A 27,165-nucleotide genomic window follows, 5' to 3' on the forward strand; every position below is an offset into this window, starting at 1 on the left:
GAGGGGGTGTATACACAGAGGGTGAGGGTGTGTATGTGCCCTGCCTGCTATCTATGGAGGGTGTGGTCCAGGGTATATGATGTGTGGACATCCGGCCTCTCACACCGGCGCGGGGCATCCGTGCGTTACGTGGGTCCTTCCATGCAATAAAGTGACAGGTTCCTCTCCAGGATGGAAGGATTGTTGGCTGGTCTCTGACGTCTTTTCTGGTCACCCCTCCTGGGACCCTGTCTGGGACTCTGGGCCTTCTCTCCCTTCTGACAGTGCAAAGCTCCCTGTGTGGCCAGACAGCCCCTGGCAGCAGTCCCAATCAGATGCTTGCTCGCCAGCTTGGCTTAGATACTCTGAGTCCCCTGGGTCTGGTTTTCAGTCTGTTAAAGGGGAACGCTAACACCGCCTGCATTTGGTGACTGTGTGGATGAAGCAGGATGTGCGTGAGAGTTTAGAAGGTGGCCCTTAGCAGGTGCTCAATGAACGGGAGCGAACACACGCGCACACAAGCACGCCTGGTCCCTGGGCTCCGGGAGCTGAGTGTTGCTGTTTCACCCACAACCATATTTACTCGTTTGCTCAACGCACACTAGGACACGCTCAAGCCGGCTGGGTGGAGGCTAGGACGCAGACAATTACAGCCCGCAGCGCCCAGCGCGCTGTGACACACACACACACACACACACACACACACACAAACACACCAGCCCACCAGCGCCATGCCAGTCCCTTATCTGCCCTGACAATGCTCCAGGCAGCCAGGTGGCACTACCTCTCAGTAATTTTCCACAACTTGAGAGAAGACGAGCCTCTCGCACACTTTCCTCTTAGGGGTTGCTCTGAGGACCGAACGAAGGCACGCATACAGCAGGCTCAGGTGAGTGCCTGGCACCACCCAGGAAGCCCACCTCTGCCTTGTTTATTACGAAGCCACGGTTCCCCACAGTGCTCTGGGCCCTGCTCTGGGCCCCCCCAAAGTTCACAGGTTGCTGAAACGCATGAGCTTCCCCGGGTGGGCTGGGGGGATGTTAACAAGCAATTAACGCCAGGCAGGGACAAAGATGCCAAGGAGGGAAGGAAGAATCATCAGCTCTGGCTGGCTTGGGCAGGGCAGGGAGAGCGGAGCTGGACAGGCTGCGCAGAGGAAGTGGTTTTTGGTCCAGTTGGGTCTTGTTCGCGGAAGGAGATTTCCAGGGGCAGAGAAAGGGGGGAGGGAGCCACTTGAATAACAGGATGACCAGGCGACGAGTCCAGCTGCGTGTTCCCGTGCCAAGTGCAACCACGCGTGATCATGAGTTCGCTCAAGCACCCCGTTTTACGGACGCAGACCCTGGGGCACGAAGGGGACCCGAACCCAACTATCAGACCCTGGGGAAGGGCATTTCTTGATGAGGGGAGAGCGCGGGGGTGGGGGTGGGGGTGCACTCGCTCATTCACAAACGCCTGGCACCGACCGCCCGGGCTCCGTGCTAGCTGCTGGGGACCCAGGGGGGTCCTGCAGGCAGCGTCCCGGTTCTCTCGGGCAGGGAGGCAGCAAACAACAGGCGTGCGCGGTTTCAGAGACGGAGGAGGGCTCTGCAAGAGCAGAGCGCGGGGCTGGGGCCGGGGGCCGACTGCTTCAGGTGGGCAGGGGGCTCCGGCCAGGAGGCGCATTTGGGACCCGCAGCGCACGCGTCGGGGGTCGGGAGCGCCCAAGCCGCGCGCGAACGCGCTTGGGGGCGCGGCTGCCGAGCGGCGCTTCCGGGCTCACAGAGACGCTCGCCGCGTCCCGGCAAAGTGCGCCTGCGCCCATTTTGCAGATGCGAGAAGCGAGGACGCGCAGCCAGCCCCGGCAGGGCGGCGGCGCGGTCGCCGGGTCGCGGGCGCGAGCTCCGTGCGCGCCCTCCTCTGCGCCTGCGCGGGAGAGTCCGAGGAGGGGGGGCGTGGCTCCGGGGGCGGGGCCGGCGGTTTCGGGGCGGAACCTCCGCGCGGCTACGGCGGGCGTGCGGGGGAAGGCTTGGCGGCCGAGCCGCGGCCGGCCCCCGGGAGCCGCGCGGCGTCCGCTCGGGCTCCGGCTCGGGCGCCGGCTCCCGCCCCGGCTGCGCGCGCAGCCCTCGGGCCGCGGGCCGCCCTCCTCCGGCCCCGCCCAGCGCGGGGAGCGCGCGGCCGCCGCGAGAGCCGGAGACGGGGGCGACCGCTGAGCGGGAGGCGGCGGCGGGAGCGCGAGCTCCGGCCAGCGGCGCGGCGGCCCGGCAGGTGAGGGGACCGGGCGGGCAGGCCCCGGGGGGTCCGGGCCGAGAACCCCTTCGGGAACTCCGGCCGACCTCGGTCCCCGAGACCCCTCCCAGCCTTCCCCTGGGGACCCCAGCCTCCCGAGACACCCTGGGGGCCAGCCCGCGCCCCTCCGGACCCCTGGTCCCCGAGACCCTGTCGCAGGCCCTGGGCCACCTCTGGCCCCCGCCACTTGGAGGACCCCGCAACCCGAGACCCTTCAGGGTTTCCCCTAGACTTCCAGACACCCCGAGGACTCTCGGTTCCGGAAACCGCCCCCCACATCGCCTGAGGACCCCCTGAGCCCGCCCCAGGTTACCGTCCCGGTGCGCGGGGCTCCTGAGAAGCCCCCTGGGCCGTGCAGGCCCTCGGTGCCCTCTCTCCCCACCCCGGGGCTGCTCCCCTGCCCTTCTCTCTTACCACCTGCCCCGAGTGTCCACTCCCCCTTTGGCTGGTCTCCAGGCTGGGTTTCTCAAACCTGAGGTCCGTGGACCCCGAGGGGCACCCGTGAGTCTTCGCCTGGGGTTTGTGAATTCACGAGTACCCGAGAAGTGGGGGCCTGTAACAGGTCAGCCGATGAGCCTCTGTAACAGAGCAGGGGGTGCGACCTCAGCCCCCGCAGGATCATTTGTGTTTGCTGTTGCATTGAGGCCAGGGCAGGGACAGTGTTTAACTTTTAATGCTCTTTGATGAGACTCATATGGCCTCACAGAAGAGTCTAGAGAACAGCGCTGATGTGGTGGAGGGAGGGAGAGCTGCGTCGGTGAGGGAGTTAGGGCAAGTCAGCCTTTGAGGTTGTCTCCTTGGCTTAATCTTTTCACTGGTGGGACGCGTCTTTTTTCTCTTGAAGGCCTGATCATTAGGAGGAATTGACACTGGAGCTGGAGATGACAGAGTCCTTGCTCTCGGGGCCCCGCGCTGGAGGGGTGGGGTGGGGGTGAGGAGGCTGAGCAAGTGGGTAGTTTTTCCAGTGTAGTGGCATTGAGCCCGGCTGGGGTGGGAGCCGGATTCTCAGGAAGTGGCGTTCGGAGGGCTCGTTGAAGGGGAGGAAGGCTGATGGGTAACAGGTGAGCGGATTCTTGAAGGTCGGGGTTGCGAGAAGCCTGCCAGGGCGGTTCCAGGGAAGGGGACAGTGTGTGAAAAGGCACAGAGGTGTTGCCACGAGGCACCGCCGATCTTGGAAATGAGAAGTGTGGCTGGAGCCGAGATGCACCCTGGGGTGGCTGGAGACGCGATGCCTCCCTTAATGAAGATGTTCTCAGGGTGGTGTTGGAGAATCCAGCTTCGTTCCCTGAGGCTCATGCCCTTGGCCCTTCGCTGATTTACTGCCTCTGCCGTCACCCCAGGCAAGTGGTGATGCAGCGCAGGGCTGAAGGAAGGGAGGACTTACTTGGTGGGTGGAGAGGAGGGAGGGGGGTTCTGGGGAGACCAGAAGGGGGGAACCCCGCAAGTTTGGCCGAGGGCGGGGTTTGAGGCAAAGAAAGGGGCGGGCGAGGGGGGTCAGGGTGAAAGTCCGGAGTCAGAGTCGAGGCCGCTGAGGGGTTTAAGGAGGGAAGTGAGATGGTTTCTGCGTTTATGAACAGCCACTGGCTGCAGGGGGGGGGGGGTGGGAGTGGGTGTTGTCTGGAGGAAGCCGGGTCATGGGAGCACGTGAGAGAGGGGTCCTGGCCCGGGGCGGTGACAGTGGGCACCGTGGCTGGCTTCCTCAAGTCCAGAGCCCCGGGACTGCCGTTCGGCTCTTTCCGGTCTGAGCCTACAGTTTTCTGCCCGGGAACTGACTTTGGAACTTACTAGTTCCTGGAGGAGAGGTTTTGTCCTTTTTTAACTTTAACTTTATTTGTTTTGAAAGAGACTGTGTGAGTGGAGGAGGGGCGGAGGGAGAGAGAGAGCGTCCCAAGCAGGCCCCGTGCTGTCAGCAGAGCCCGACAGGGGCTCCATCCCACAAAACTGTGAGATCAGGACCTGAGCGCCACAGTCAGCCGCTTAACCGGCTGAGCCACCCGGGCGGCCCTAGGCTGTGTTCTTTTAAGTGTTACCGCTTTTAATGTTTCCAGCAACGCTAGCAGACGGGAGAGATTATTCCTCTTCTTACAGAGGGCGGAGATAGAGACTCAGAGCGAGTAACTTAGCGTTAAGAAGGACCGCCAGCACCTGGTTGCTTAACTTGGAAGGCCGGGCTCTCCCTGCTACACCCTGCTTCCTCCCTGCCAGGAGCCTGGAGCATCCCCTGGCCCGGAGAGGGAAGTCCTGGGAGGCGGTGTTGGATCCCCAGTCCGCCCTCCTTGCCCCTCCCTGCGGAGGTCGGCGGCGTAGACCAAACAAAACTGTTGTGAACTGCTTGTTTTGCCTGCCGCTGCCTCTTAGATCTTCCTCATAGTGGCCTCTTCTCGTAGCATTTCTGGAAAATGAGTCACGTAAGCAAGTGAAACTGGCGGTCAGTGAAACACCGTGGCTTGTTATTTGTGGAGATTTGGCGGTAAGAAGAGGTACGTCGGATGCAGTGAGTGCCTTAGCTGGGGCTTGGGGTCACGGTGGAGCAGGCGGTGCCCAGGGTAGTGCAGAGTTACGGGCCATGAGCCAGCGGTGAGTGTAGAGCGGGCCCCTGACTCCTTGGGGGGCCTTCACCAGGTCACTCCCCCTGAGTCTCCATTTCCGCTTCTCTAAGACGAGGGCGTCTGGCATCCCGTACCTTTCGGATCCCTCCGTAATGTTGCATTTCACTAGAGGTGGACTTTCTAGAACATCTCTTCTTTTTGTTGGGTTGGAGACATGCTGGGGGTTCGGCCTGCCCTTGGCCTTGGCACTGGTGTGTCTTCACCATTATTGGCTTATCATGAAGTAGCACATCTGTTTGAGTTAATTCGACGTGTCCCATCTGATGATGGACAAACTCAAACAGCCAACACGTGATTAGTTGGCAGGGTGCCCGGCAAAATGTCAGGTATATTTGCTGTTCTGGACCACACTCGTGTTAGGAGAAAACATCATGGTGACTGGCCTCTTCGAAGGGTTTAGTGTCAGCCTTGGCCGGATGAGATGTAAGAGAAATAGCTACTTCAAGGGGTTATTGGGAGGATTAAGTGAGAAAATGCATGCAAAGTGCTTGGTACTTTCCCCTGAATCTCATACGGGAACAAAAAATGTCAGTAACAAATGTGGTTTTTGGACTAAACTGTGACTTTTATGTTTTTTATTGGTGGGGGGTTTTGTTGTTTCCTTGGTTTGGGAATTTTTGCCCAGTTTATGCCCAAGCAACTCCGGAGGCGTGGTTCATTGATAACTGATAAAAACAAGCAATTTTTTTTTTCCCTGTCGTAATTGATTTTGACTGAACTTTAGAAAGTGATGGGTTAAGTGTCATGTGTTCAAATTAAGGTTCAAATTAAGTGTCGTGTTCTGTAAAGTGAAGAAAAACAGTTCGTCCTGGAGATCCCCTGTTAGGGATGGCTGGGACGAAGGTTAGGCTGCACTGTGGGCAAATCACGGTGTGGTTGTGCTCCTGCCCTGGCCCAGTGGTGTGTCGGAAATAAGCTGCCCGAGGCTGGGGGAGGTGAGCCGGCCGGTAGCGGCGCCCCCTTTCCCGTTGAGGGGGAACCTTTTCGGATGTTTGGCTCACCTGGAGTTTTGACAACAATCCAACCGCCGGTGTGGCTGGCGGATTCCCAGGTGACAGATTTGGAAACCGAGGTGCAGAGAGCTCTCCCGGCTGGGACGCGGCGGTGTTTCGACTCCAGGTCTTGTGTTTTCTCCGTGGTGCCTCCAGCGCTGCCTTCTGTTGGGAGTTGTAGTTGCGGGTCCGGGCCTCTCTCTGCGGTTCCGGAAGCTCGGTTGTTACCCGTTTGCACCTTGTTTCCAGATCAGGTGACCTCGTCGGCTCATCCGACTCTCTGGCAGTTTGTTTCTCACCCCCAGGTGACTCATTTGTGGTTAGAAGCGTGGCTGTCAGCAGTACTTGAAAGCTTGGGCTCTTCTTACCTGGTGATTTGTGCTTCTGTGCCCCCTGCCCCCAAGTCTGCGTGGGAAGCCAGGCTGCCCCGAAGAAGGCGGTTTGTGGGAGTCCCGTCGGAGTAGGAGAGGACAGCGGTAACCACGGGTGTCCGTGCCGGGAGCTGTGGGAACTGCCGTGGGACGCTGCTAAGTGGGAAGTGCTCGCTTCGGGGCTCCCGGGCTTTCAGACCCGCCTTGGTGCAGCCAGAGTACAACAGGTGGCTTTTGGCCTCCTTGTAGGACATCCCGGTCTTTAGGAACCCACGCTGGTTCCACGGATAGCACTTATCCTTGTACAGTTGACCCTTGAACCACACGCGTTTGAACTCTGTGGGTCCGTTTACCTGCAGCTTGTTTTCAGTAAATATATTGCTGTGCTTGTGCGAATCACAAGCAGTTGTGCAATTTTTTTCGAGTTGTGAGTCTGTGAGTTGAAAGAACACAGACAAGCCACATAGCCTAGAACTGTCACAAGAACTCAGAACAAGGTAGGTATGTCTGAATGCATAAAGTATTTGCAGATACCAGCTTATTTGATCAGTTAACTACCATAAAGCACACACAGATCCATTAAAGAGTTAAAATTCATCAAAACTGGCAGACTGTGTGTGACTTCATTCTCCGTGGAGAGAAATGTCGACAGACGTACAAATGCACTATTAAAACTGCATAAAATTACCTGCAGTCCTACTGTACTGTCAGTATTTTGTAGCCACCTCTGGTCGCTGTTGTGGTGAGTTCAAGTCCTGCCGGTATCTGCTTCAAATGCCACGGGCACCGCTCTCCCCGTGAGCATTTCATCTCTCTGTGCATTTTGTGTCTCGGTAAAAAGCGCTCTCCTGTGGCTCTTGCTGTTGGTAGTTAAGTTTTGGGGGAGTCAAAAGTTCTACGCAGATTTTCAACCACATGGGGTGCTGGTGCCCCACCTGTTCAAGGGTGAGCTCCGTCCGAGTGTGTGTCCTGTGAGCAGCACATTTACACATCTCTCCGCGTGGGTTCCTTCTGTAACAGTGGTGGCTGTACCGTTGATAGAATGTTGTACAGAGGGCCGCCCTGTTGCCGGGCCTTTGTGGGAATCCAGTCATCTGTAGTCACGATGGCCGGTGTCACCCTTGCGCACACCTTCTGGGAGCATCTCATTCCGTCGCTCTCTGGATGGACTAGAGGTGAGGTGAAAGCCAACACGTGCAAACTCTGGCGGATGTTTGCAGTACCTCCTCCCCTGCTGTGTGAAGGGAATATGTTTTGAGTACCTGTCTCTTGCTTGTGATCAAGGGCTGTACGACTTGAGAGCTCTCCCCACTCCCCTGGGTCGCTCAAAACCCGTATAATTCACTTACAGAAAGAAACAAAGGGGTTTGTCTAAGGACGTGTGTTGATCCCACAGACTAATTCGTGGTTCGTGCTGTAATTTGTAATAGAAGGTAATTAGTTTCAGTTTAAGGTTTTTGTTGTGCTAACGCAATAAAGACCATTCTTGACAAACGTTTTCTCCCTCCGCCTCAGCACTCCAGATCCAAGCACTCATTGATCTGTTCTCTCGACGCTTTGGTCTCCTTCCTTTCCCGTCTCTGTGCTCTTCGTGGTGGTGGAAAACAGTGGTGATGGGCGCTCCAAACTAGGGTCGGTTCTGCAGCTCAGCGTCTGGGCCTGCTCCGGCAGGTCGTCGGCTGGCCTCCCGGGCGTCACCCCTGCCCTTGTGCTGATCTGGCTGCTTGACTGGCACTGAGTGGCCCCGGGTAGCCTCTTCTGTGTTGGGTCAGGGGTGGTGCTGGGTTGTCACATGGTGTACCTCACCTCTCCCCTGGTGGCTGTTCACCCTCCCAGAAGGCTGGACTGCACTTGACAAGGCCCGAGTTCCAAGAGGGCTGGTTCCAGTGTCAAAGTGCCCCTCAAGCTTTTTCTCGCTGCCCGTATCCCATTGGTCAAAGAAGTCATATGATGATGAGGTCCAGAGTTAGTGAGTGAGGGGACCGTCCAAGGGCGTGGTTATCAGGAAGCAGGATGGTAGGGGAAGGTCCTTAACAGTCTGGCACAGTGGGGTTAGGGAGTTGGGAGGGGGCCTTGTTTCGTTAGCCGTAATCACAAAGACTGTGGTTGTAGTTTATTCTTTTTTGCGTTGGACTCCGTTTGATGAACATTTATTTTGTGCTGGATGCTGGGGGTTCAAAGAACAGGACAGTCTCTGGTTACTCTAAAGCTAGTTCATAAACTATGCATGATCTCAAATTAAAAAAAATTTTTTTTAATGTTTTTATTCATTTTTGAGACAGAGACAGAGCATGAGCGGGGGAGGGGCAGAGAGAGAGGGAGACACAGAATCCGAAGCAGGCTCCAGGCTCCGAGCTGTCAGCACAGAGCCCGACGCGGGGCTCGAACCCACGAGCCGTGAGATCATGACCTGAGCTGAAGTGACGCTTAACCGACTGAGCCACCCAGGTGCCCCTCATGATCTCAAATTTTAAGCAGAAAACATCCTGTTAAGACTTTCATTCGTGGTTTTAGAGAAAAAGGACGAGAACTGCTTATACAGATCTCTGTTGGGGCCTGATTCCACTTTCAGAAAATGCTGATAGGTCCTTGAAGAAAAAAAAAAACCCGGGTTGCTCTGGGCCTGCACACTGGTGACGACATGGTCACCAAGGAAACCAAAAGATGCAGCTTCTAAAAGGTCTCTGAAGGCTTTTGTTACTGTTGTCTAGAATCTGATTGGCTTAGCAGAATGGTGTCGGGGATGGGAACAGACTGCCAGCAGCCTGCCTTGCGTCCTGCTGAAACTTCTAGGATCTGGCGCTAATGGCCTTGGAAATCTCCTACTCGGCCCTTGGATTAAGAAGAAGGAGCGCTTTGCGGGTACTCTCTGGGTTATGGTGAGACTTGGCTCTGCTGAAGATTCTGCTGAAAGGACAGGAAATGAGGTAGTGTCTGTAGCGTGCAGTGTTCGAACGAACCGTAGATGTCTAAATATGGGCAGCTGTGCGGTTCATCTTCACGGTTCTTGGGTTGAGTTTTAATATAATTGAGTGCTTCCCCTGCTGGCTCCTTGGATTCTTAAAGGTGCACAGCAGTGTCTGTGTCTCAAGACACATCTGGCCATTGCAGTTGGAGCCCGTGACTCGGTCTGAAGTGCCGTCTAAGGAGCTGGCTTCTGACCTTCATCGAGCTCAGGCAGAGAGAGGTTTGAGCGCTTAATCCAGCAACAAACCGCACAGCAGGGCAGGCTCTCATCTGTTATGTAAGCGTTCAGTACTTGCCGGATGAGTTCCTTTGGCAGACTTTGAAATCACATAATTTCGGAGTTCCATCGAGCCTGCCAAAGTTTAAATTGTTCATACTTTTTGACAGGTGTGTCAATGCAGTTTTTAGATTTCCAGTTTGTAACTAAGGTCCTGCCTGTGTGGCGAATCACAAGCAGTTGAACAGAAGTTGGGAGAACGGCAGACAGGTGGAAGGAAAGTTTTTACCATGGAAACAGTTTGAGGCATTTCTGAAGTCTTTGGTTGACCAGTGACTGTTTAAGAAATATTCTAAAATGTTGCGTAGAGAAGGCCGAGGTGAAAGGCTCCTCCCCAGGGGTAACTATTTCAAAGCGATGTGTGTTATTTTGGGGGGGAGGGTGGGAGGCAGCTGGATTGGTCAACCAATAAGCATCTCACGTTAACTTTTCTTTTCTTTTCTTCTTTTTTTTTTTTTTTAGTTTATTTTTGAGACAGAGAGAGACAGAGCATGAACGGGGGAGGGGCAGAGAGAGAGGGAGACACAGAACTGGAAGCAGGCTCCAGGCTCTGGGTCCAGGCTCTGAGCCATCAGCCCAGAGCCCGATGTGGGGCTCGAACTCACGGACCGCGAGATCGTGACCTGGCTGAAGTCGGACGCTTAACCGACTGCGCCACCCAGGCGCCCCTCTTTTTTTTTTTTTTTTTTTTAATTTTTTTAACGTTTATTTGAGACCGAGAGAGACAGAACATGAACGGGGGAGGGGCAGAGAGAGAGGGAGACACAGAGTCTGAAACGGGCTCCAGGCTCTGAGCCATCAGCCCAGAGCCCGACGCGGGGCTCGAACTCACCGACTGTGAGATCGTGACCTGAGCTGAAGTCGGACGCTTAACCGACTGAGCCACCCAGGCGCCCCTATTGACATTTTAAAAACCATTTCTTAGAACTGTTATATAAATTTAAAAATTTCTATAAAACTTTGTACATATTATTTTTCTCATCATAATTGTATAAAGGATATAGAATGAATTTTTTTCTCTAAGTCACATGTATACATTCCTAAGTCCCCTCGTTTATTCCATTGTGCCACACACAAAAAATATTCTTTTAGATTTTATTTTTAATGTTTTATTTTTTTAATTAAAAAATTTTTTTACATTTATTTATGTTTGAGACACAGAGAGAGACAGAGTGTGAGTGGGGGAGGGGCAGAGAGAGGGAGACACAGGATCCGAAGCAGGCTCCGGGCTCTGGGCTGTCAGCACAGAGCCCAATGTGGGGCCCGAACCCACGAACTGTAAGATCATGACCTGAGCCGAAGTCAGACATTCAACCGACTGAGCGACCCAGGTGCCCCTATTTTTAATTTTTTAAATGTTTATTTATTTCTGAGAGAGAGAGAGAGAGAGAGAAACAGAGTGTGAGCAGGGGAGGGGCAGAGAGACAGGGAGACACAGGATCTGAAGCAGGCTCCAGGCTCTGAGCTGTCAGCACAGAGCCTGACACGGGGCTCAAACCCACAAACTGCGAGATCATGACCTGAGTTGAAGTTGGACGCTTAACCCACGGAGCCACCCAAGCGCCCCTAGTTCTGAATCTTTTTAATAAGGAAAGGAAAATGCTTTTATTATAACGCATGGAAAAAAAGTAGGGTATGACCTTTGGACTCAAATGATGGGAAAAATGTAAACCACCTTGAGGGAAATGTACAGATGTTCCTAATAGTTCTTGCCCATAGGTAGCAGAGTAATGGGCTTTATAAACTTGATTTTTCTGTATATTTCCTTATTTACAGAAGTATTAGTTCTGGAATTGGGGGAAAGTGATTCTGTAAAATTCGTAGACTATGGAGATAGTTTGGCTGTAGAGACCTAGCTGGCTTAAGATGCTTGTTTAATGGAAGCTAAGAATTGACCTTTTACTTAGATTGTATCTTTGGACTAGATTTCAGCCTGGCTGCAGGAGGGCTCCGCGCCCTGGAGATGTCGTCCCCCTGGCTTTGCTCTGGTGGGCAACTTGCCATCCTTCCTCCCGTGACCAGTCGTTTGTGCGCGTGCCCACGGGAAGCCCTCTGGAGTAGAGTCCTCTCACGGACCCGCCGTGCCGTCTGCGCTGGGCACACGTTACTTTCCCTTCCCTTTCTGCCCCGAGTAGAGCTTCGGAGAGTCTGAATCTGAGCCTCCGCCTGGCCTGGTTGGTCACACAGACGTGGGAACGGTGGCTTGGGAAGCATTCTGGATGTATGTTTTTTGTATGTGGCATTTTTTAGGTATTGTGATTTAACAAAGATCCAGGACCTTTGATTTGAATTCTAGCTTTCACTCTTCCAGAGTCTTAACGAGGGTACTTTGATCTGGGAAATAGAAGGCACGGCTGACTTATTTTTCTCTCTAGGATTTACAGATGGATCCAGTGGAAAAGACCACAAACAGAAGTGAACAAAAATCCAGGTAAATAAAGTCAGCTACACCTTCATGCAGGTGTAGAGCACCTGTCACGGGTCTCCTGAGCTGGTGTTTAGCCCCCGCACAGGGAAAGTGGAAGGAGAACGTTGTGTCAGGAGGGATGCTCGGGCTGTGTAGCCGCCCTTTGCTTCAACATAAGAACTGTTCCAGAAAGCAGTTCTCTCTTTGCCCGAGGAAGTGACTGTAACCTGGTCTCCAGACCAAGCAACAAGGGAACCCAGAGTCACGTCGGAGACTGGGAGTGCCATGCTTCTCTGGCTCAGTGGACCGCGGGTTACGGGCGTCAAGTGGTGTCGGGTTAAGGAGGTGTCAGCCTGGGGTGGGTCGCGATGGATAAGCGGCAGAAACCCGGTTTGGGCCGGGGACTTTCTTACCTGTCGCCGCCAGCAGGATCATTCTGTCATTGCGGTTGGTCTTTCCGAGCCCCCAGCAGCTTCAAAAGAGTTAAAATTGTCGGCGTGTTGTCCCCGTGTGTAGATGACTTAAATACGCACTGCCCTCCAGGGGGACTTGTGATGACCAAGGCACAGCCGGCCCCAGCTCCTTTGTGGACGGAGGGCAGAGCGCGTGAGATAAACCCACAGCACAGCATGATGGGCGGGGCCTCTCTTCCAGCAGTGGCAAGTAGGGGGGTGACCGTGTTTGACCTGAGCCCCGCAGGTGTTCCTGGATGTCATGTTCCCTCTGACTGTGGTCCTTCCAGGGTGACTTTCGCGCTCTCTTTCCCTTGTTTTTAAGCAGAAAGTTTTTAAAAAGCCTCATCCGGAAGCAGCCCCAGGAGCTGCTCCTGGTCATCGGGACTGGCGTCAGCGCCGCGGTGGCCCCGGGAATCCGTGCCCTCTGCTCGTGGCGGAGCTGCATCGAGGCCGTCATCGAGGCCGCCGAGCAGCTCGAGGTGCTTCACCCCGGGGACGTCGCGGAGTTCCGCAGGAAGGTGATGAAGGACCGGGACCTGCTGGTCGTCGCCCACGACCTGATCCGGAAGATGTCGCCTGTAAGTCTGTTTCAGAGGGCCGCTTCGGGTCTCCCTGGGTCGCTTGCTTCCGGACGGGGCTGCAGAGGGCAGAGCTGATGCGGACGCTTGCATGAGCCCGCGTCACGTTCTGTTCTCGGCCGGGCCGGGCTGACGAGCCACCGTGTTCGTGTCCTTTAGAACCTGAACCGTCCCTTCCAACAGCAGTGATGCGGGCGCACCGCGGGGCTCCTGAAAGAGCCTGTGCTGAGTGGAGCCGGGATACGAGACATGGTGACTGGGGTGTCGTGCCACACTGGGGACGAACCTTGGTTTCACGCCCATTTAGCAGACGGGTATCGTGGAGGTGTGGTTTTGGTTTAAGCAGGCCAGCCGCGTAGCTTCAGAGGACAGGTGGTTCCCGAAAACATTTTAAGATGGGGGAAGCTAGAGCGTCTTTGTCCGCAGGGGGACGTGATCTGGTGGAGAGGAAGAGCGGTCCCCTCGAGTCGGGGGTGCCGGCGCAGGGGTGGGGGTCCGCCGTGAGGCAGCCGCCGTGGACAGGCAGGGACGCTGGGAAGCTACACGATGTGGAAGAGGCCAGGGGCGGGTTTCTTCTGGTTACTTCTGGGTTTATTAGAGCACAGCCGTCATCTGAGCGTTGGTGGGGGGGGAGGGGGGGAGGGTGTTGGAGACGCTGCACAGAAAGCATGAGAGGGTGTCTGCAGGGTCATCGGGGAGACCGGGAGAGTTTAGGCCGCTGTGCCCCCAACTACTGACTTAATGTGGTCACATTTGTGTCCCCCACGTGGAAGTCCGGGCAGGCAGCCCCGGGACAGCATGCTGGTTTGCCAGGGCCAGGGCCCCCGGGCCTTGTTTTGTTCCTCTGCCAACATGTGCCTGTCTGGCAGGGCAGGAGGGGAGTGGGGAGGGCTCCCACCTCACCCCTGCCTGACATGGGAGCCGCATCTACCGCCTGTGTTCTCGTCGCGCCGGCCTGGGTCTCCAGCGTCTGGGAAGTGTTTCGGCTGGGCAGCTGTCCCGGGGGACGTGTTCTGTTGGCTCGGGGCAGCTGGGACTTGGGGCCAGGCCTGGCCCGCTGCCTGTTTTGTAAATGAAGTTGCCGGTGCCCAGCCACGCCGATCATTTGCGTATTGTCCACGGCTGCTCTCACGCTCAAGTGCAGGGTCGGGTAGTTGTCACAGAGAATGAGGCCCACAGAGCCTGAAGCAGTTGCTGTCTGGGCCTTTGCAGACGGGGTTGCTGAGATGGACGGGGACGAGTCAGTGGACAGAGTAGTGTCGCGGGGCGGGTGGTGCGGGGCCGCGTGCGGTGAGAGGTGGTTCATTTGTTGAGAGGCCACGAGGCAGACACTTGGAGCTCCCGCCCAGATGGAGCCTTAATCTACTCTTCTCTTTACTTCTGTGCGCTTTTTTAAACTTCGTAAGACAGGAGTTAAGGTGAGGCCAGCCGGAACGGTTGTGTTTCCCCAGCCACAGTCAGCAGGTTGAGAACAGGTATGGGGTAAGTGGCGAGTTTTTCCAAATTGCCAGGAAATCCTGGCAAAGGACGGGAGGGGCAGCGAGGTTGAAAGCTTGGTCAGGGGAGTAGTTGCGGTGATAGATCACGGAATGTAAGCTGCCTCCTGGGAGAAGGTGGGTGGCTGGGGGTGGGGTGGGGGGAGGTGGATCCGCGGGACCCGATTCGGTGGTGGGCGGGTCCTGCTGGCTTCGGGGTGGCCCTGGGCGCCGAGGTGCTGGAAGGGTGAGCAGGCGCGAGGGGAGGCCCGGCCAGAGGTTCTGAAAGGGCCAGGCTCTTGGTGGTGGTGAGGCTCGGGATGTGACAGCAGGCCGGTGGCGGGGATGGGACACGGTCAGGGAGGGGAGGGAGGGAGGTGCTTTGAGGGTCAGCTGAGTGGCTGAAGGAACCGGCAGGAACTGGCCCAGAAGTACAGCCAGAGAGACTTGATGGGGAGCTGGGTCCACCCCTGTGCTCCCAGGGCCGGGCCGGTTTTCAGTGGCACCAGGAGGTGGACGCTCACAGAAGTAGGTGAACGTGTGGGAATTTACCGATGACGGGCCCACGGGAACAGGGGAAGGGTTTTTGGGGTCGGGGAAGGAGTCAAGAATGTCAGAAAAGGGGGTCGAGCGCCGTCCTGGAGTCTTGGGACCTGGGACCTGCACCGGGACAGAGGTGGCTTCTGATGGACAGAACTGAGGGCGGGCCGGCGCATGTCGTGTCGTGTGCGGTGGGGGTGGCTGGGAGGCTCAGCCTTCCCGAGTGCACGCTGCCGCCTGACCCCCACGCCCCCCTGGCTGCCCCCCAGTCCCACTCCTCCGCGGCCCCTCTCAGCAGGGCTCTTCGGAAGCTTGTGTGTGTTTGCGGCTCCCCCGCCCTCCTCTTGAGCTGGGCTTTGCCCCCGTCGCTGCACGGAAGTGGCTCCGGTCAAGGCCGAAGGTGACCTTTGGTGCTCCATCCAGAGGCCGGATCTCCTTCCCGTCCCATTGAATCACCCAGCAGCATGTGCCTTACTGTCCTCCGCCTAACTTTAAGATGCTGTGGCACCGAGAAAGAGAAAACCAGCACGTCTGCAGCTCCTCACAGGGAATCTGAAGTCCGCAAAGCCCCACGTGATCTGGTGCCCGGTCACCTCACCTGCCCGCCCTTACCCGCCAGGGCCCCGGATCACCCTCGGACCCACCTTTGCTGCTGCTACCTCAGTGCCTTTGTGTCCGCTCTTCCCTCTGCTTGGGCCACTCCCAGAGGGTGTGTGCTCCAGTGTCCCCATTCCTAGTGCCCTTTGCCCCCAGCAGCGCCGTCCCCCCTTTTGTGCTTTACTTTCCCGTAACGTTGGCCACCGTTGACGTACCGCTTATGTTTTGTACATTGTCTCCCTCCTCCAGGGTTTTAGGAAACTCTATCAGGTCGGGGTTTCCTTTCTTTCTGAAATCAGCAGCCAGAAAGAATGTTGCTGCCTAGGTGCTCAGTAGTTGCTGAGAGAGGATGTTTTGGTAACTCTGTTCCCCTTTTCTGTAGCGTACAGGTGACACCAAGCCCAACTTCTTCCAGGACTGCCTGATGGAGGTTTTCGACAACCTGGAACACCACATCCAGAACCCGCTGGTGTTGCAGTCCGTCCTCAGCCTGATGGACAGGGGCACGATGGTCCTCACCACCAACTACGACAACCTGCTGGAGATTTTCGGGCAGCAGCAGAGCAAGCCCATGGAGTCCCTGGACTTGAAGGACAAGACTAAGGTGCGGGCGGCAGGGTGGGGGGCGGGGGTGTCTTACCCCCTCCGCAGGCCGACCGAGCCCTCCCTTTCACGGCAGCACATTAGCGATCGCGACACCGGGAGGGCGACGACTTGTCTCACCTGCGCGTTTCCTCTGTGCCTTTGTCCCACGCACGTGCGAGGGCTGCTCACGTGTGTGTGTGCGCGTGGCAGGCCCTGTGGGAAGGAGGGCCAGTGGTTTGGGTAGCCCCTCCCCCTCGTTCTGGATCGGGTGATGCTGTGCGTGATGTTGTTATCTTGATATTTTTCCCTTAGTACCGTACTTGGAATGTTTCCTGATCACGAAGCTGTTTCTAAAAGCATGCTTACAAACGGCAGGGCGATGGGAGAACTGAACCAGAATCGCCATCCTTTCTCTGTTATTATTAGCGTCTTTGCACAAGTACAAATAACACTACCGTGAAGATGTTTACACTTGTGTGTCTTTCTGGTGACTTCTTTAGGGTAAAATCTCAGAAGAGCGGCAGGGTCAGAGGGCATGAGTATTTTAGACAGATGATGTGAATCACCAGGTTGCTTCCCGGAAGATAGCCAGTTCCTGCCCCCACCAGCTGCGTCAGAGAGCACGCGTGTCCCACATCTTGTCAACACATGTCACCAAAAAACAAAACAAAACACATTTCTCCCGTTGAGGTGGAAATCGGTGAACAGTGTACGTTTCTGTTTCTCTTATCGCTAAGGTCGATCCTGGTTTCATTTTGCTGACTGTATTTCTTTTGTGAAATGTTTGTGTCTTTGTGTGTTTGCTTAAAGATGTTGTCATTACTAATGCCGCTGCTGGGTTATCCAGCTCATCCGCCCAGGAAGCCGAAGCGCGTAGAGATCGCGCCTTGAAGTTGAGGGCTGCTCCTTGCGCCCTCCCCCGCGGAATGTGGCGAAAGCGTGTGCCGGCACGGTCCGCATGGTGGGGTCACGCCCTCCCCTGAGCTCTTTGTGACACGTGACAGAGCGCCTGCTCGCCGCACCCCAGCCACGCGGTCCCATCTGCGAGGTTCTCTGGCTGCTGCTGTTGTAAATCGCGTCCCTGGAAATCCAGTGCAAAGGGCCTGTGGCAGAAGTGCCGGCCCGCCTCCCGCCCGGTGCCCACAGAGCTGGGCTCCTGCGGCGTGTCTGGTGGTGCCAGGCCTGCCCGCCGATGTGACGGTGGCCCTGGCGTGAAGACAAAATGGAGTGTGTGTGATGTGCAGCTTTTCAAGGGCCTTGTTCTAGATCTTGAGGTGAAGTCAGTCCAGGGCTGTTTGATAAGTTATGGGTCCACACGTGTGTTTTTCTGGGCGTACAGACGACACGTCCACGGCAGTGACTAAAATAGAACGTGTCACTCAGAAGCGAAAGTCCCCTTCATCCCCCTCAAGGAACCGGTCTCGGCAGGTAGCTGGCATCTCACGTGCTGAAAGCCGTCTGTAAAGCAGTTGTTGGTCCGACAGGACTCAAGTGGCACAATAGCCCGGTTCCTCTTAGGCTTTAAAGGTGCGATTATAAAGTGAAGTATTTCTCTCGCTCTTTCCAAGGAACGGTTGAAACCCGCGAGTCCGGCGTAGATGTCTTCCTCTTCTGCCTCCTTTTAAATAATAGCTTTCTCCCCTCTGTCCTGGCTTGCCGTCCCACAGGTCCTTCAGTGGGCGCGAGGGCACATCAAATACGGAGTTCTCCACATTCACGGCTTGTACACCGATCCCTGCGGGATGGTCCTGGATCCGTCGGGGTACAAAGATGTTACTCAAGACCCGGAAGTCATGGTACGGCCCCCCTTCCTCAGGCACTGATCGCGCCCCTTGGGACTTGGTGGCCGCTGGCCGCTTGCTGGCAGTCCGAGCGGGTTCCTGGCCTCCAGGCATATTCCTGCCCCTCTGTCCACACAGCTGGCGCTGTTCTCAGCTCTGTCTCCCGGGGCTGGCGCGTTGAACGGAGGCCCGGTCCTCGTGCGGTGCGGCGCGGCCGCTCGGGGACGCAGGTGAATCTCTTCGGCGTGATCCGCGCCGGGTTTCTCCGGCCTCTCGTCCCGACCTCACGTGGTGCTTTTTTTGCATTCTTTCAGGCCTCCCCTCTCCTTTCTCTGCTTGGCATTCTCTCTAGCTTTCAAAACCTTGTTCTGCACTTCATTCCTTCCCTGTGAGGCTTTTTTGATATCCTGGACGGAACGAAGTGTGGGAAAGCCGCTTTTCAGCTTTCTATAAACTTTTTTAATTAGAGCGCTTACAAACCACAGTATTCTCACGGAGTCGCCGGCAAGCTCAGGGTCGGGCGCCGTGGTCCTCGTGCCGATCCCGGCCCGGGGCCCAGGTGTGGCCAGACGGGTGGCCGGGCTGATGCCCCTCAGCTGCGCCGGTAATGCTGTGAGGACGTCTGGGTGGACACCGGACCTCCCCCTGGGGTGTTGGGCGTCTGAAGGGGCAACTTCCTGCCGCACGCCTGAGTGACCGTGCAGAGTCCCGGTGGCCCCCTCTGGCCCGCTCCCTGGGGTCCCTGTCCTTGGTCTCCCCCCTCCTCAGCTCTCTGCTCTCACTCCCGGAAACCCAGTTCTGACCGCGGCACCCCCGTTACCGTCTGTGAGCCACGGAGACACGTTAATTCCAGACCGTCATACATAACAGTTCTGGACAGAAACGAATGGAACGTCCTTAGTTCCCGTTTCGAGAATTTAAAATTGTACTTAATTCCAGGAGATTTGACCGGAGGGACTACACCACAAGGTGGGTGGTGGGTGGGCGTCAGACTCTCCTTACTTTAAGGCACGTCTAAGCTGGACGTCGACTGGGACCTGGATCCGTGACCCCGGCTTGGAGAGGAAGGGGCTCCCGCGGGTGCCGAGCAGGGAGTGTGTGCGCGGCTCGGGCCTCAGTTTGCTCACGCGCCACACCGCGTTGACGCGAACGGCTTTGCCTCTCACACCGGGGACGGTGTGGCTGGTGGGGATGGCCTGTTGCCAAGCGACATTCTAAAGGCGCAGGCACGCGGCCGGGCCGGGACCTCGCCGTCTTTCGGACGAGCGTCCCTGTCTCTCGGCTGGTTTCTCCGCAGGAGGTGCTCCAGAACCTGTACCGCACCAAGTCCTTCCTGTTCGTGGGCTGCGGAGAGACCCTGCGGGACCAGATATTCCAGGCTCTCTTCCTCTACTCGGTGCCCAACAAGGTGGAGCTGGAGCATTACATGCTGGTGCTCAAGGAGGACGAGGACCACTTCTTCAAGCATCAAGCGGACATGCTTCTGCACGGGATCAAGGTCGTGTCGTACGGGGACTGTTTTGACTATTTTCCCGGATACGTGCAGGACCTCGCCTCTCAGATCTGCAGGCAGCGCAGCCCAGGTACGGGCCGTTCCCCCTTCCGGGCGTAAAGCGATGGGGTTCTTTCTGATTTTCCTTTCTTGGGGATAGAACGTACGTACTGCGAGACGAAGTGGAGATGTAGTTTTACACACCCTTACGTTGACCGGCCCTCCAGCCACGTTTTAAAAGGGTCCGTGTGTCCGTTACAAATCGGAGGCTGGGGCGAGTGGTCTGATGGTAACGTCTGCGAGCGGAGCCTTAGCGTTTAGCGCTGTGCGTGCAGGAGCCCCCGTGTACTCCTCTGTTTCCGATGGCCGGCTATGTCCCCGCCGAGGCCCTTAACCAGGAGAGCAAACTGCCCAGCCGGCCGCAGCCATTGAGATGCCGAAACCCCAAAAAGTGCAGAGACCTCATTTATTCTCACCGTGTCGCTGCAGCTCACGACTTAGAACCGCAGAGACACGAGACGATTTCACGAAGACTTTTCTTTTCGCAGATAACATCTTTTCCCCGTTCTGCCGCGTGCAGCACACCCTCGTAGGTGATTCCTGGCCCGGCTGGGGGGAAAGTTGTTGACCTGCCCAGGAAAGACCAGGGTAACTGAGCAGTTTTTAAGTGGGTCAGCCTGTCAGAAGGGCAGTTGATGGCTTGGAGGTCGGGGACGTCAAACACGGATGATGGTGGGCGTGGAGCGGTCTTTACTGGCTGCCATTTAATTGCAGCCAGAACCTCCCCCCACTCCCCCCGGGCAGGGGACTTGGGTCAACCACGTGGACGGCTGCACGTGGCCGCTGTGACCTGGAAGGCCAAGATTGCGGCCGACCGGATGTGTACATGGTCCCGACAGCTCCGTCTCTCCCCGCTCGTCCTAGCGGAGAGTTGGCTTTACGTCGAGGGCAGTGGTCCGTGTCGTAGCCCGAGGAGCAGTGGGGATGGACCCTCACGGGGGCCCCACCCGCCGTCAGCTTTACCTTCTCCACCTTCGTGTTCGGTCACAGGACCCGGGGCCACGAAACAGATGATTCGATAGATGGCGAGGCCAGCTCAGAGGCGAATCACTTGCCCGGTGAACGCCCAGAGATTTCGGAGCCGGAGCGGGATCCGGTGTGTCCCAGGCAGGCCCGCGCGGCCTCGTCCTGCCCCTCCCCACGGCCTCCCCCGTGTCCGCACGCACAGCTGCCCCGAGGACCGGGGCTCACGAAACCCGAGTGCCTTCCTGTCCCCGCTAGACTCCCTTCCATGACCCCGGGTGCATCTGACGAGCTGTCAGGGCCAAAAGCTCTTTTGGACCCGGAATCTGTGACCGTGTCCTTCGGGACGTTTGTGCTTACCTTTGCGAATTCTCGCTCTTGACCGGAGAGGGTGGTGTCCTGGCGAGGACAGTCGTGACAGTGACCGCGGGTACCGTACCTTCCTCCCTGTGTGCCAGGCTGGCCCAGACGTGCCACATGTGGAGCCCCTCGGTCCTCACGGTAACCCAGGGAGGAGGCAAGGAGGGGCGCTCCCGGCCCGGGGCCCCACGGCACACCGGAGCTGGCGTTCAGGTCCCCTTGTCGCGCTGCCTCTCCGAGCAGCCCTTGCCGCCGTCCCTGCTGCTGCCCTGAGGATGAGGACGACGAAGGGCACGTGACGTCTCGGTTCTGCTGACTCTCTTCTTTCTTCTCCAGATGCTGACCGAGTGGACAGCACCACGCTGTTGGGTAAACAGATCTTGATTTCTGCCAGCCCGTTCTCTGCCTACATGTGCTGCTAGCTCACTGCCACTGTTGCAGAATCACCAAGTGTTTCTCTTAGTAAATACTTAGCCTGTATTCAAACGGCCCCCCCAGAGGTGATGGCCAGCCCCGCCCTCGCGAGGGTCCCTGCCACAGCGCGGGGGTTAAAAACGCGTCCCCCCAGGAGGGAGGTGCAGCTCAAACACGGGTCACGTGCTGGCACCCGAGAATAATTTCCCGTCTTACAAGTGAGAGTTGCAGGGCGGCCAGACAAGACTCCGTCTAAGGTGTAGCAGGTCTGGCCCGGCCCCCTCACAGGTGTCCACCGCCAAGGTTCTGAGCTTTCAGATCAGTTTTTCTGCTTGCTGCTTGTTGGAAAGGTGCAGCCTCTCGCTGCCAGGCCCTCTCTGGCCGGTTACGAATTTGCAAGACAGAGCCGGGCCGGGTGGCGGCCAGTGTCCTCCTGTGGGCGGAATGGGCACCGGGCTGTGCACAGAGGTGGGCCGGTGGGGGAGAAGGGGCCGGTCTGTGCGGCCCTGGTGCCCCTGCCCGCCTGGCTCGGCCCCTCCGCTTTCCATTCCTGCCTCGTTTCCCTGTGAAAGGGCGCCTTCGTTAGACCCTTTCCCACTTAAACGTGACTTTCAGATCCGTCCCTTTCTTTGGAAGAAAGCGCAACCCGTGGGGCATGGCAGGGGTTATTTGGCTATTGTTTCAGTAAAATCCGATGTATTAGCCCTTGAAGGGTGGATTCTAAAACAGATTAAAAATTTTCACCTCATAGGCAATGCGTGTCAGGACTGCGCGAAGAGAAAGCTGGAAGAGAACGGGATCGAAGATTCAAAGAGGCCCCGACGGTCCGATGCAGGTACGTGTGCTTTCCGTGCAGCGGCCGCTTGGCCACACACAGCTGTTGGCGGCCCCTGTGTTTTGTCCGGTCACGAGGCGCCTTGCCGTGGGCGGGAGGGGTGAGGACACGTGTGTCCATTGAAAGCGGCACGCGCTTGAGGAAGCACACGGGAGGTCAGCCCAGGCTTCTCGCAGTGAGCGCTCTGTGCCGTCACGCCCGCTTCGAGAAGCAGCATCGCTGGGAGCCTGTCCCCCACCCGCCGCACCCCGGCTGACCACTGTCCTGCCTCCCCACCCGCCGCACCCCAGCCGACCACCATCCTGCCTTCTGTCCCTCGGTCCGCAGGGAAAACCACTTCAGGTCATCTGTCTTTTGTTCCCCATGTCACCGACAGGGAGTTACATAAACTGTTGATTTAAGCGGACAACGTCCGTGGCTCCGGGAGAGGAGACGTGGCGCCCTCACGCCTGCCTCCAGGCGTCGGCGCATCACCTCTAGTTGCCCACGTGCAGGCTCTGACTCCCGAACCGGCCCCTGCTGGTTGCCAAGGTCATAGCACGGATTGTGCCCTTCGGTCTGTCTATAGGCGGTAGAGTTTAAAAGGTGGAAAACAAAAGCGATTACTTTATTAAAACGACGCAAACGTTTTTTTTCTGGCTGAGCAGCCATCCCCGGTGCTGTGTTAATGGGACCAGTGTCAGCGGCGGGATGTTGTCAGTATCGAGGGCAAATGTGCTTTTTTGCTTGTTGCGTGTCGGTGCTTTTTATTTTTGAGGAATTTTTAGATTTCTCTTTGCCCTTGTCCAAAAAATAACGTTTTGCAGTATTTTTTTTTTTAAGTTTATTTATTTATTTTGAGAGAGAGACAGCCAGAGCTGGGGAAGGACAGAAAGACAGGGGGAGAGAGAGAATCCCAAGCAGGCTCCACAGTCAGCACAGAACCCGACGTGGACCTCGAACTCACAAACCATGAGATCATGACCTGAGCTGAAATCGAGAGTCAGACGCTTAAGCGACGGAGCCACCCAGGCGGCCCACGTTATTTTCCAATGGATCATCGTCTGTCATAGGGCCCCTCCCTTCCCGTGACATTCGGCCTTCTGCCCGGCTCTGGACTGTGCACACTTGCCGTGTGGGAGCTCTCTCGCTTCCTAGGCCACTGTTGCAAAGACCTGTCTTCCTGCCCCGGCCGTCTGGCCAGGACCTCCTCAGGGGGCGCTCATAGCCCCGTGGGATAGGGGGGGGACACCCCGGCCCTCGGGTGTCCTCATGCTCCACTCACGGCCGGGGTGTGGGATTCTGCTGGGAAACCCACCGTCTCAAGGGTCCGTGTTTCCTGTTGGAGATGGTCTGTTGCCAACCCAGTTCTCAGTGGTTTGTAGGTGATCTGTTGCCTGCCTTTCTGGAAGCTTTCAGGATCTTCTTTTTCCTCCTGTTTAGAAATTTCACGAATTTAGGTGGAGCTCTTTTTTATATATGTTGCTCAATTTTTTTTCCTGTGTCTCCAGCCCCAGGGATAACCTCTGGTTTCCCTCATTATGTCTTTCTGCTGTGTCCCCTTGTCCTCAAATTCATGCCGGCCGGGCCTCCTGGATTGCGTTCCGAGGTCCTGCATTTTCTCCGATGTCTTCCTGTTCATTTTGTGTTCAGCTCTTCAGAAAATTTCTGGGAGATTCTCAAAATCGTGTCCTAGTCTCTGGGTTCCGTTTTTATTTTGAGAGTATTACTGTTGATTTCTGGGAGCTCTTCTGTGTTCTGATTTACTCTCTTTTGTGGCATCTTTCCTCCCCTCCCCCCAATACCGTGATCTTTTCAAATCTTGAGGGACACCAGAGGCTTCCCTGGTTGTCTGACTCCATTCCTGACAACATTGGGATTGAAGATTTTCAAATAACAGTTTATTTTTTTTGCTTTACATAAGAAAACTGAAGCAAAGTGTTCCTAAACGTAATAATCCACTAAGAATTTCTAGGCCTATGAAGCAAGTAACTCGTCAGTTTACCTATTTATTTGGCACCTAGAAGTTACCCCTCGGTGGGGCTGCCATTAGAGTATCTTCCTCTTCTACATCGTGGGGAGCTTGTGCTGGCGAAGCGGCCTGGCACAGGTGCAAAGATTCACGGTGAATGTGGAGAACGCTTAGTGAAAGGAAGCAGTTTTATTTGATTTATTTATTTAATGTTTTTATTTATTTTGGAGACAGAGACAGAGCATGAGCAGGGGTGGGGTGGAAAGAAAGAGGGACACAGAATCCCAAGCAGGCTCCAGGCTCTGAGCTGTCAGCACAGAGCCCGACGCGGGGCTGGAACTCACAAGCTGTGAGATCATGACCTGAGCTGAAGTTGGATGCTTAACCGACTGAGCCACCCAGGCGCCCCAAAATGAAGTAGTTTTAAAAGTGGGGCTCCGTGCAGAGTGTCATCACCGGAGTAGGGCTGGTGACAAGGGTAGACGGGAGGCTGTGGCCTCGTTCATACCGGTTGGATGGACACCGAAGGGGCGGGCGTCCGGGTCCTTTGGCCGATTTTCTATAGCTTCAACACACTTCCCCTGTAGAGAGAGGATGCCATTCCAGGAGCAGTTCCTCTGAAGTCTTTTGGCAAATATTTGGGTTGTGAATTTCGCTAGTGGGGACATTTGTAACCAGACAGCGAGGGAAACGATGAAATTAGCGTTGACCTGTTTCCTCCAGGACAGGTGGTGGTTTCCGCTGGTCTGTCTCCTCTGTTTTCCTCCTGTCTGTCTGGGGCTCCTCCGTCGCCTGTGTTACTTAAGAAGGCAGAACTTCTGGTCATTCTCTGCCGGTAGTGTTTCTGCTGCCACTGCTGCGCGCGTGCGCTTCTCCCGTCCAGGGGCTCTCCTGGGTGGCAAGCCGTGTGCCCGGTGGCCGGGCTCACCGCCTGGCAGACTTCACGGGATCAGTGGACGGGCCCCGCGTGCCGGCACCTGCTGCTCCCCAGGCGGCCGTGAGTGATGCTCAGAGGAAGCCCTCCGGGTCCGCGCTTAGTGCGGCGGCCGTTCCCATAGGCAGGCGGCGCGGACCCGCTGTTCCTCCGAGAAGGGAAAGGCGCCCGTTTCCACGGGTGGAGATTCCCGTCGGTCTTTGCAAACCTAGCACGGTGATTTACTTTGTTCCCGATGGCGCGTACGGGTCACAACGCCGTTTCTAGACAGTGGCCACTGTGTCAAAGTCTTCAGCGTGTGCGGAAAATCGAATGGTGTGGGATGCCGACGTCCCGTCGTGGAGGCTCCTCCGAGCTGAATCTTAACGTCTGGGTCTTTCTTTGTTTTGTCGCAACAGACGATGCCGGAGGGTCTTGAAATCTTTAAAACCGCCAAAACCTGCCACTTGAAGACCAGCCTTGTGTAACCGCAGTGCCGTAACCCAAGCAACGAGGAATGTTCAGAGAACTCCGCGTGGCATCTCTCGCTCCAAAACCATCCTACACCCCGGGAGAGCCGCGCGGGCGCCTCGGAGGCCGGCTGCAAGTTCCACCATGTGGTTCGCGCGTTCGGGAGGTAGAGCCTCACACGGGCCCCGACGGACGGCTACCTTAGGGACCGGCGTGGTGGGAGGGAGACCGGACTCCTGGCTTCTGCCCGATGGGCCTCCTTCGTCAAGGTGGTTTTTCTAGTAAAAAGGGGAGGGTGAGGACTGTCCAAGCAACAGTAGTTGCCAAAGAGGAAAAAAAAAAAAGACACTTAAACTTACGATTTTTACGTGGAAACGTGTTGCTGTAGAAAAAAACTCAAAGTGCAGTGTGGTGGTTGCGTTGTTCGCTGGGAAAGAACGAGTGGGTGCTTGTTCGAGGCACCGAGCCTGCTGCTGCGAGAGTGGTCGGTGTTGAAGAGGAAAGGCCAGCTGAGTGGGGCCGCTTTGGAATTCCCTCATTTTGGTGACTTCGGCTCCAAGGAGCGGCAGGGCCCAACTGGCCGCGGAGCCCCGGAGCCCCAGGGCCTTTGCACGAGCGCAGCTCGGCGCCGCACAAGTCGGTGTTGCGACGGGCGCCTGAGAAATGACCCGTGGAGCGCGAGACCAAGTTTGCAGCTTTTAGTTAGAATAGAAATCCCACGTTTTCGGAGTCTTTATTCTATGGGGGAAGGTCCAGCCTTTCTGTTCTTATCTCTTAGAAGTGTCTCCCCCAGGGCCCGTTTGGGGTTTGCCTGGAATGAGGTGGGTAGACCTTGTCAGGGGCGTTGGGGTTCACGCAGGCAGGAGAGCACCACGCTGGGGGCAGGGCTCACGCCCGACGGTGGCCATGGTGGTGACCCTGGGACCCTGCTTGGTGTCCTCCCAGAGGCTGCCTATTTTGGATGTGCTGTCCTGGCCAAATTCCATGACGCTCCTCATTGATGGCGCTGGCCCCCCCCCCCCCCCCCCCCCCCCCCCCCCCCCGGTACAGAGAAAGTTAAGAACAAGAAACATAAGGTTGGAACATGTTGCGAGTGAGAGATAAGCCAGAGACCTGCTTGAGACACTTTTTTTCTCTTTTTGAAGCATGAAAAATCTTTTATGTTACTCTGGTCATAAATAAAATTTTAACCTCGGCTACGTGTGCTCGGCTTTAGTTACGACAAAGCTGGGGGTAGTGGATTTAATGAGAACTTTGGCCTTGACTTCTCACTCAGCTGAGAAGTGACTGCTTGTGTTTAAATCTTCTAAAAAGCAGAGATTATAATTTGTTGGTTTTTAAAGACACATTTCCCAAGTGCAACCAGAGGCGAATGTCTGCGTCTGAAAGTTGGTCGGACACGGGGCAGGCCAGAACGACCGGTGTGGAAAGGGACGCGGAAGAGGAGAGGTTGGGCCAGCTGTGCGCCACGCTCCAGGCCGTGAGGCCTCGTTGCCGTGACGGGCGGCCTCTGCAGTCAGGTCGGCTGTCCACTGAGCGAATTCAAACGCACGCTGGTTCCGACGTCCTTGGTCTGCTAGAGGCACCTGGAGCATGACTCGCTTGTTGGTGGCTCGCCGGCTGGCTCCCTGGGCCCGTGGTGGCACCCCAAGCACGAGTTTCCCGCCGGCCTGTGGTTTTCAGGAACGGGGTGGCCGGTGCCGTGACAAACCGTGCCGGGAAGGATCACCGACGGCGTGGGTCCTGGTGAGAGAGTGAGAGCGGCCCAAGGTGCGACCGGGGTCAACTCTGAGCTCACGTGGCAACGGGGACGTCTCGGCGCGAA

The 27,165-nt window shown here is 56.6% G+C and overlaps 1 protein-coding gene across 10 annotated transcripts; it reads left to right on the forward strand.

Annotated features, from left to right (window-relative positions):
- The first annotated feature begins 847 nt into the window (after positions 1-847).
- FAM118A (family with sequence similarity 118 member A) lies at positions 848-26,535 on the forward strand. 10 transcript variants are annotated; one of them, XM_006934155.5, is made up of 9 exons: positions 848-868; positions 11,839-11,894; positions 12,651-12,903; positions 15,898-16,119; positions 17,768-17,896; positions 19,179-19,464; positions 21,093-21,125; positions 21,922-22,005; positions 25,289-26,535. In XM_006934155.5, exons 2-9 carry the CDS (start codon positions 11,848-11,850, stop codon positions 25,306-25,308), a joined length of 1,074 nt encoding a protein of 357 aa, XP_006934217.1. In that variant the 5' UTR covers positions 848-868; positions 11,839-11,847; the 3' UTR covers positions 25,309-26,535. The 10 variants fall into 10 exon arrangements, with proteins under 10 accessions (XP_006934217.1, XP_019691276.1, XP_023113377.1 ...); XM_023257611.2 differs by lacking the exon at positions 848-868 and adding an exon at positions 2,091-2,226 and having other exon boundaries at positions 12,648-12,903; XM_023257612.2 differs by lacking the exon at positions 848-868 and adding an exon at positions 2,091-2,226.
- Positions 26,536-27,165: the final 630 nt, after the last annotated feature.

This window comes from Felis catus, chromosome B4 (assembly GCF_018350175.1).
Source record: "Felis catus isolate Fca126 chromosome B4, F.catus_Fca126_mat1.0, whole genome shotgun sequence".
In the NCBI taxonomy this organism is placed as follows: Eukaryota; Metazoa; Chordata; class Mammalia; order Carnivora; family Felidae; genus Felis; species Felis catus.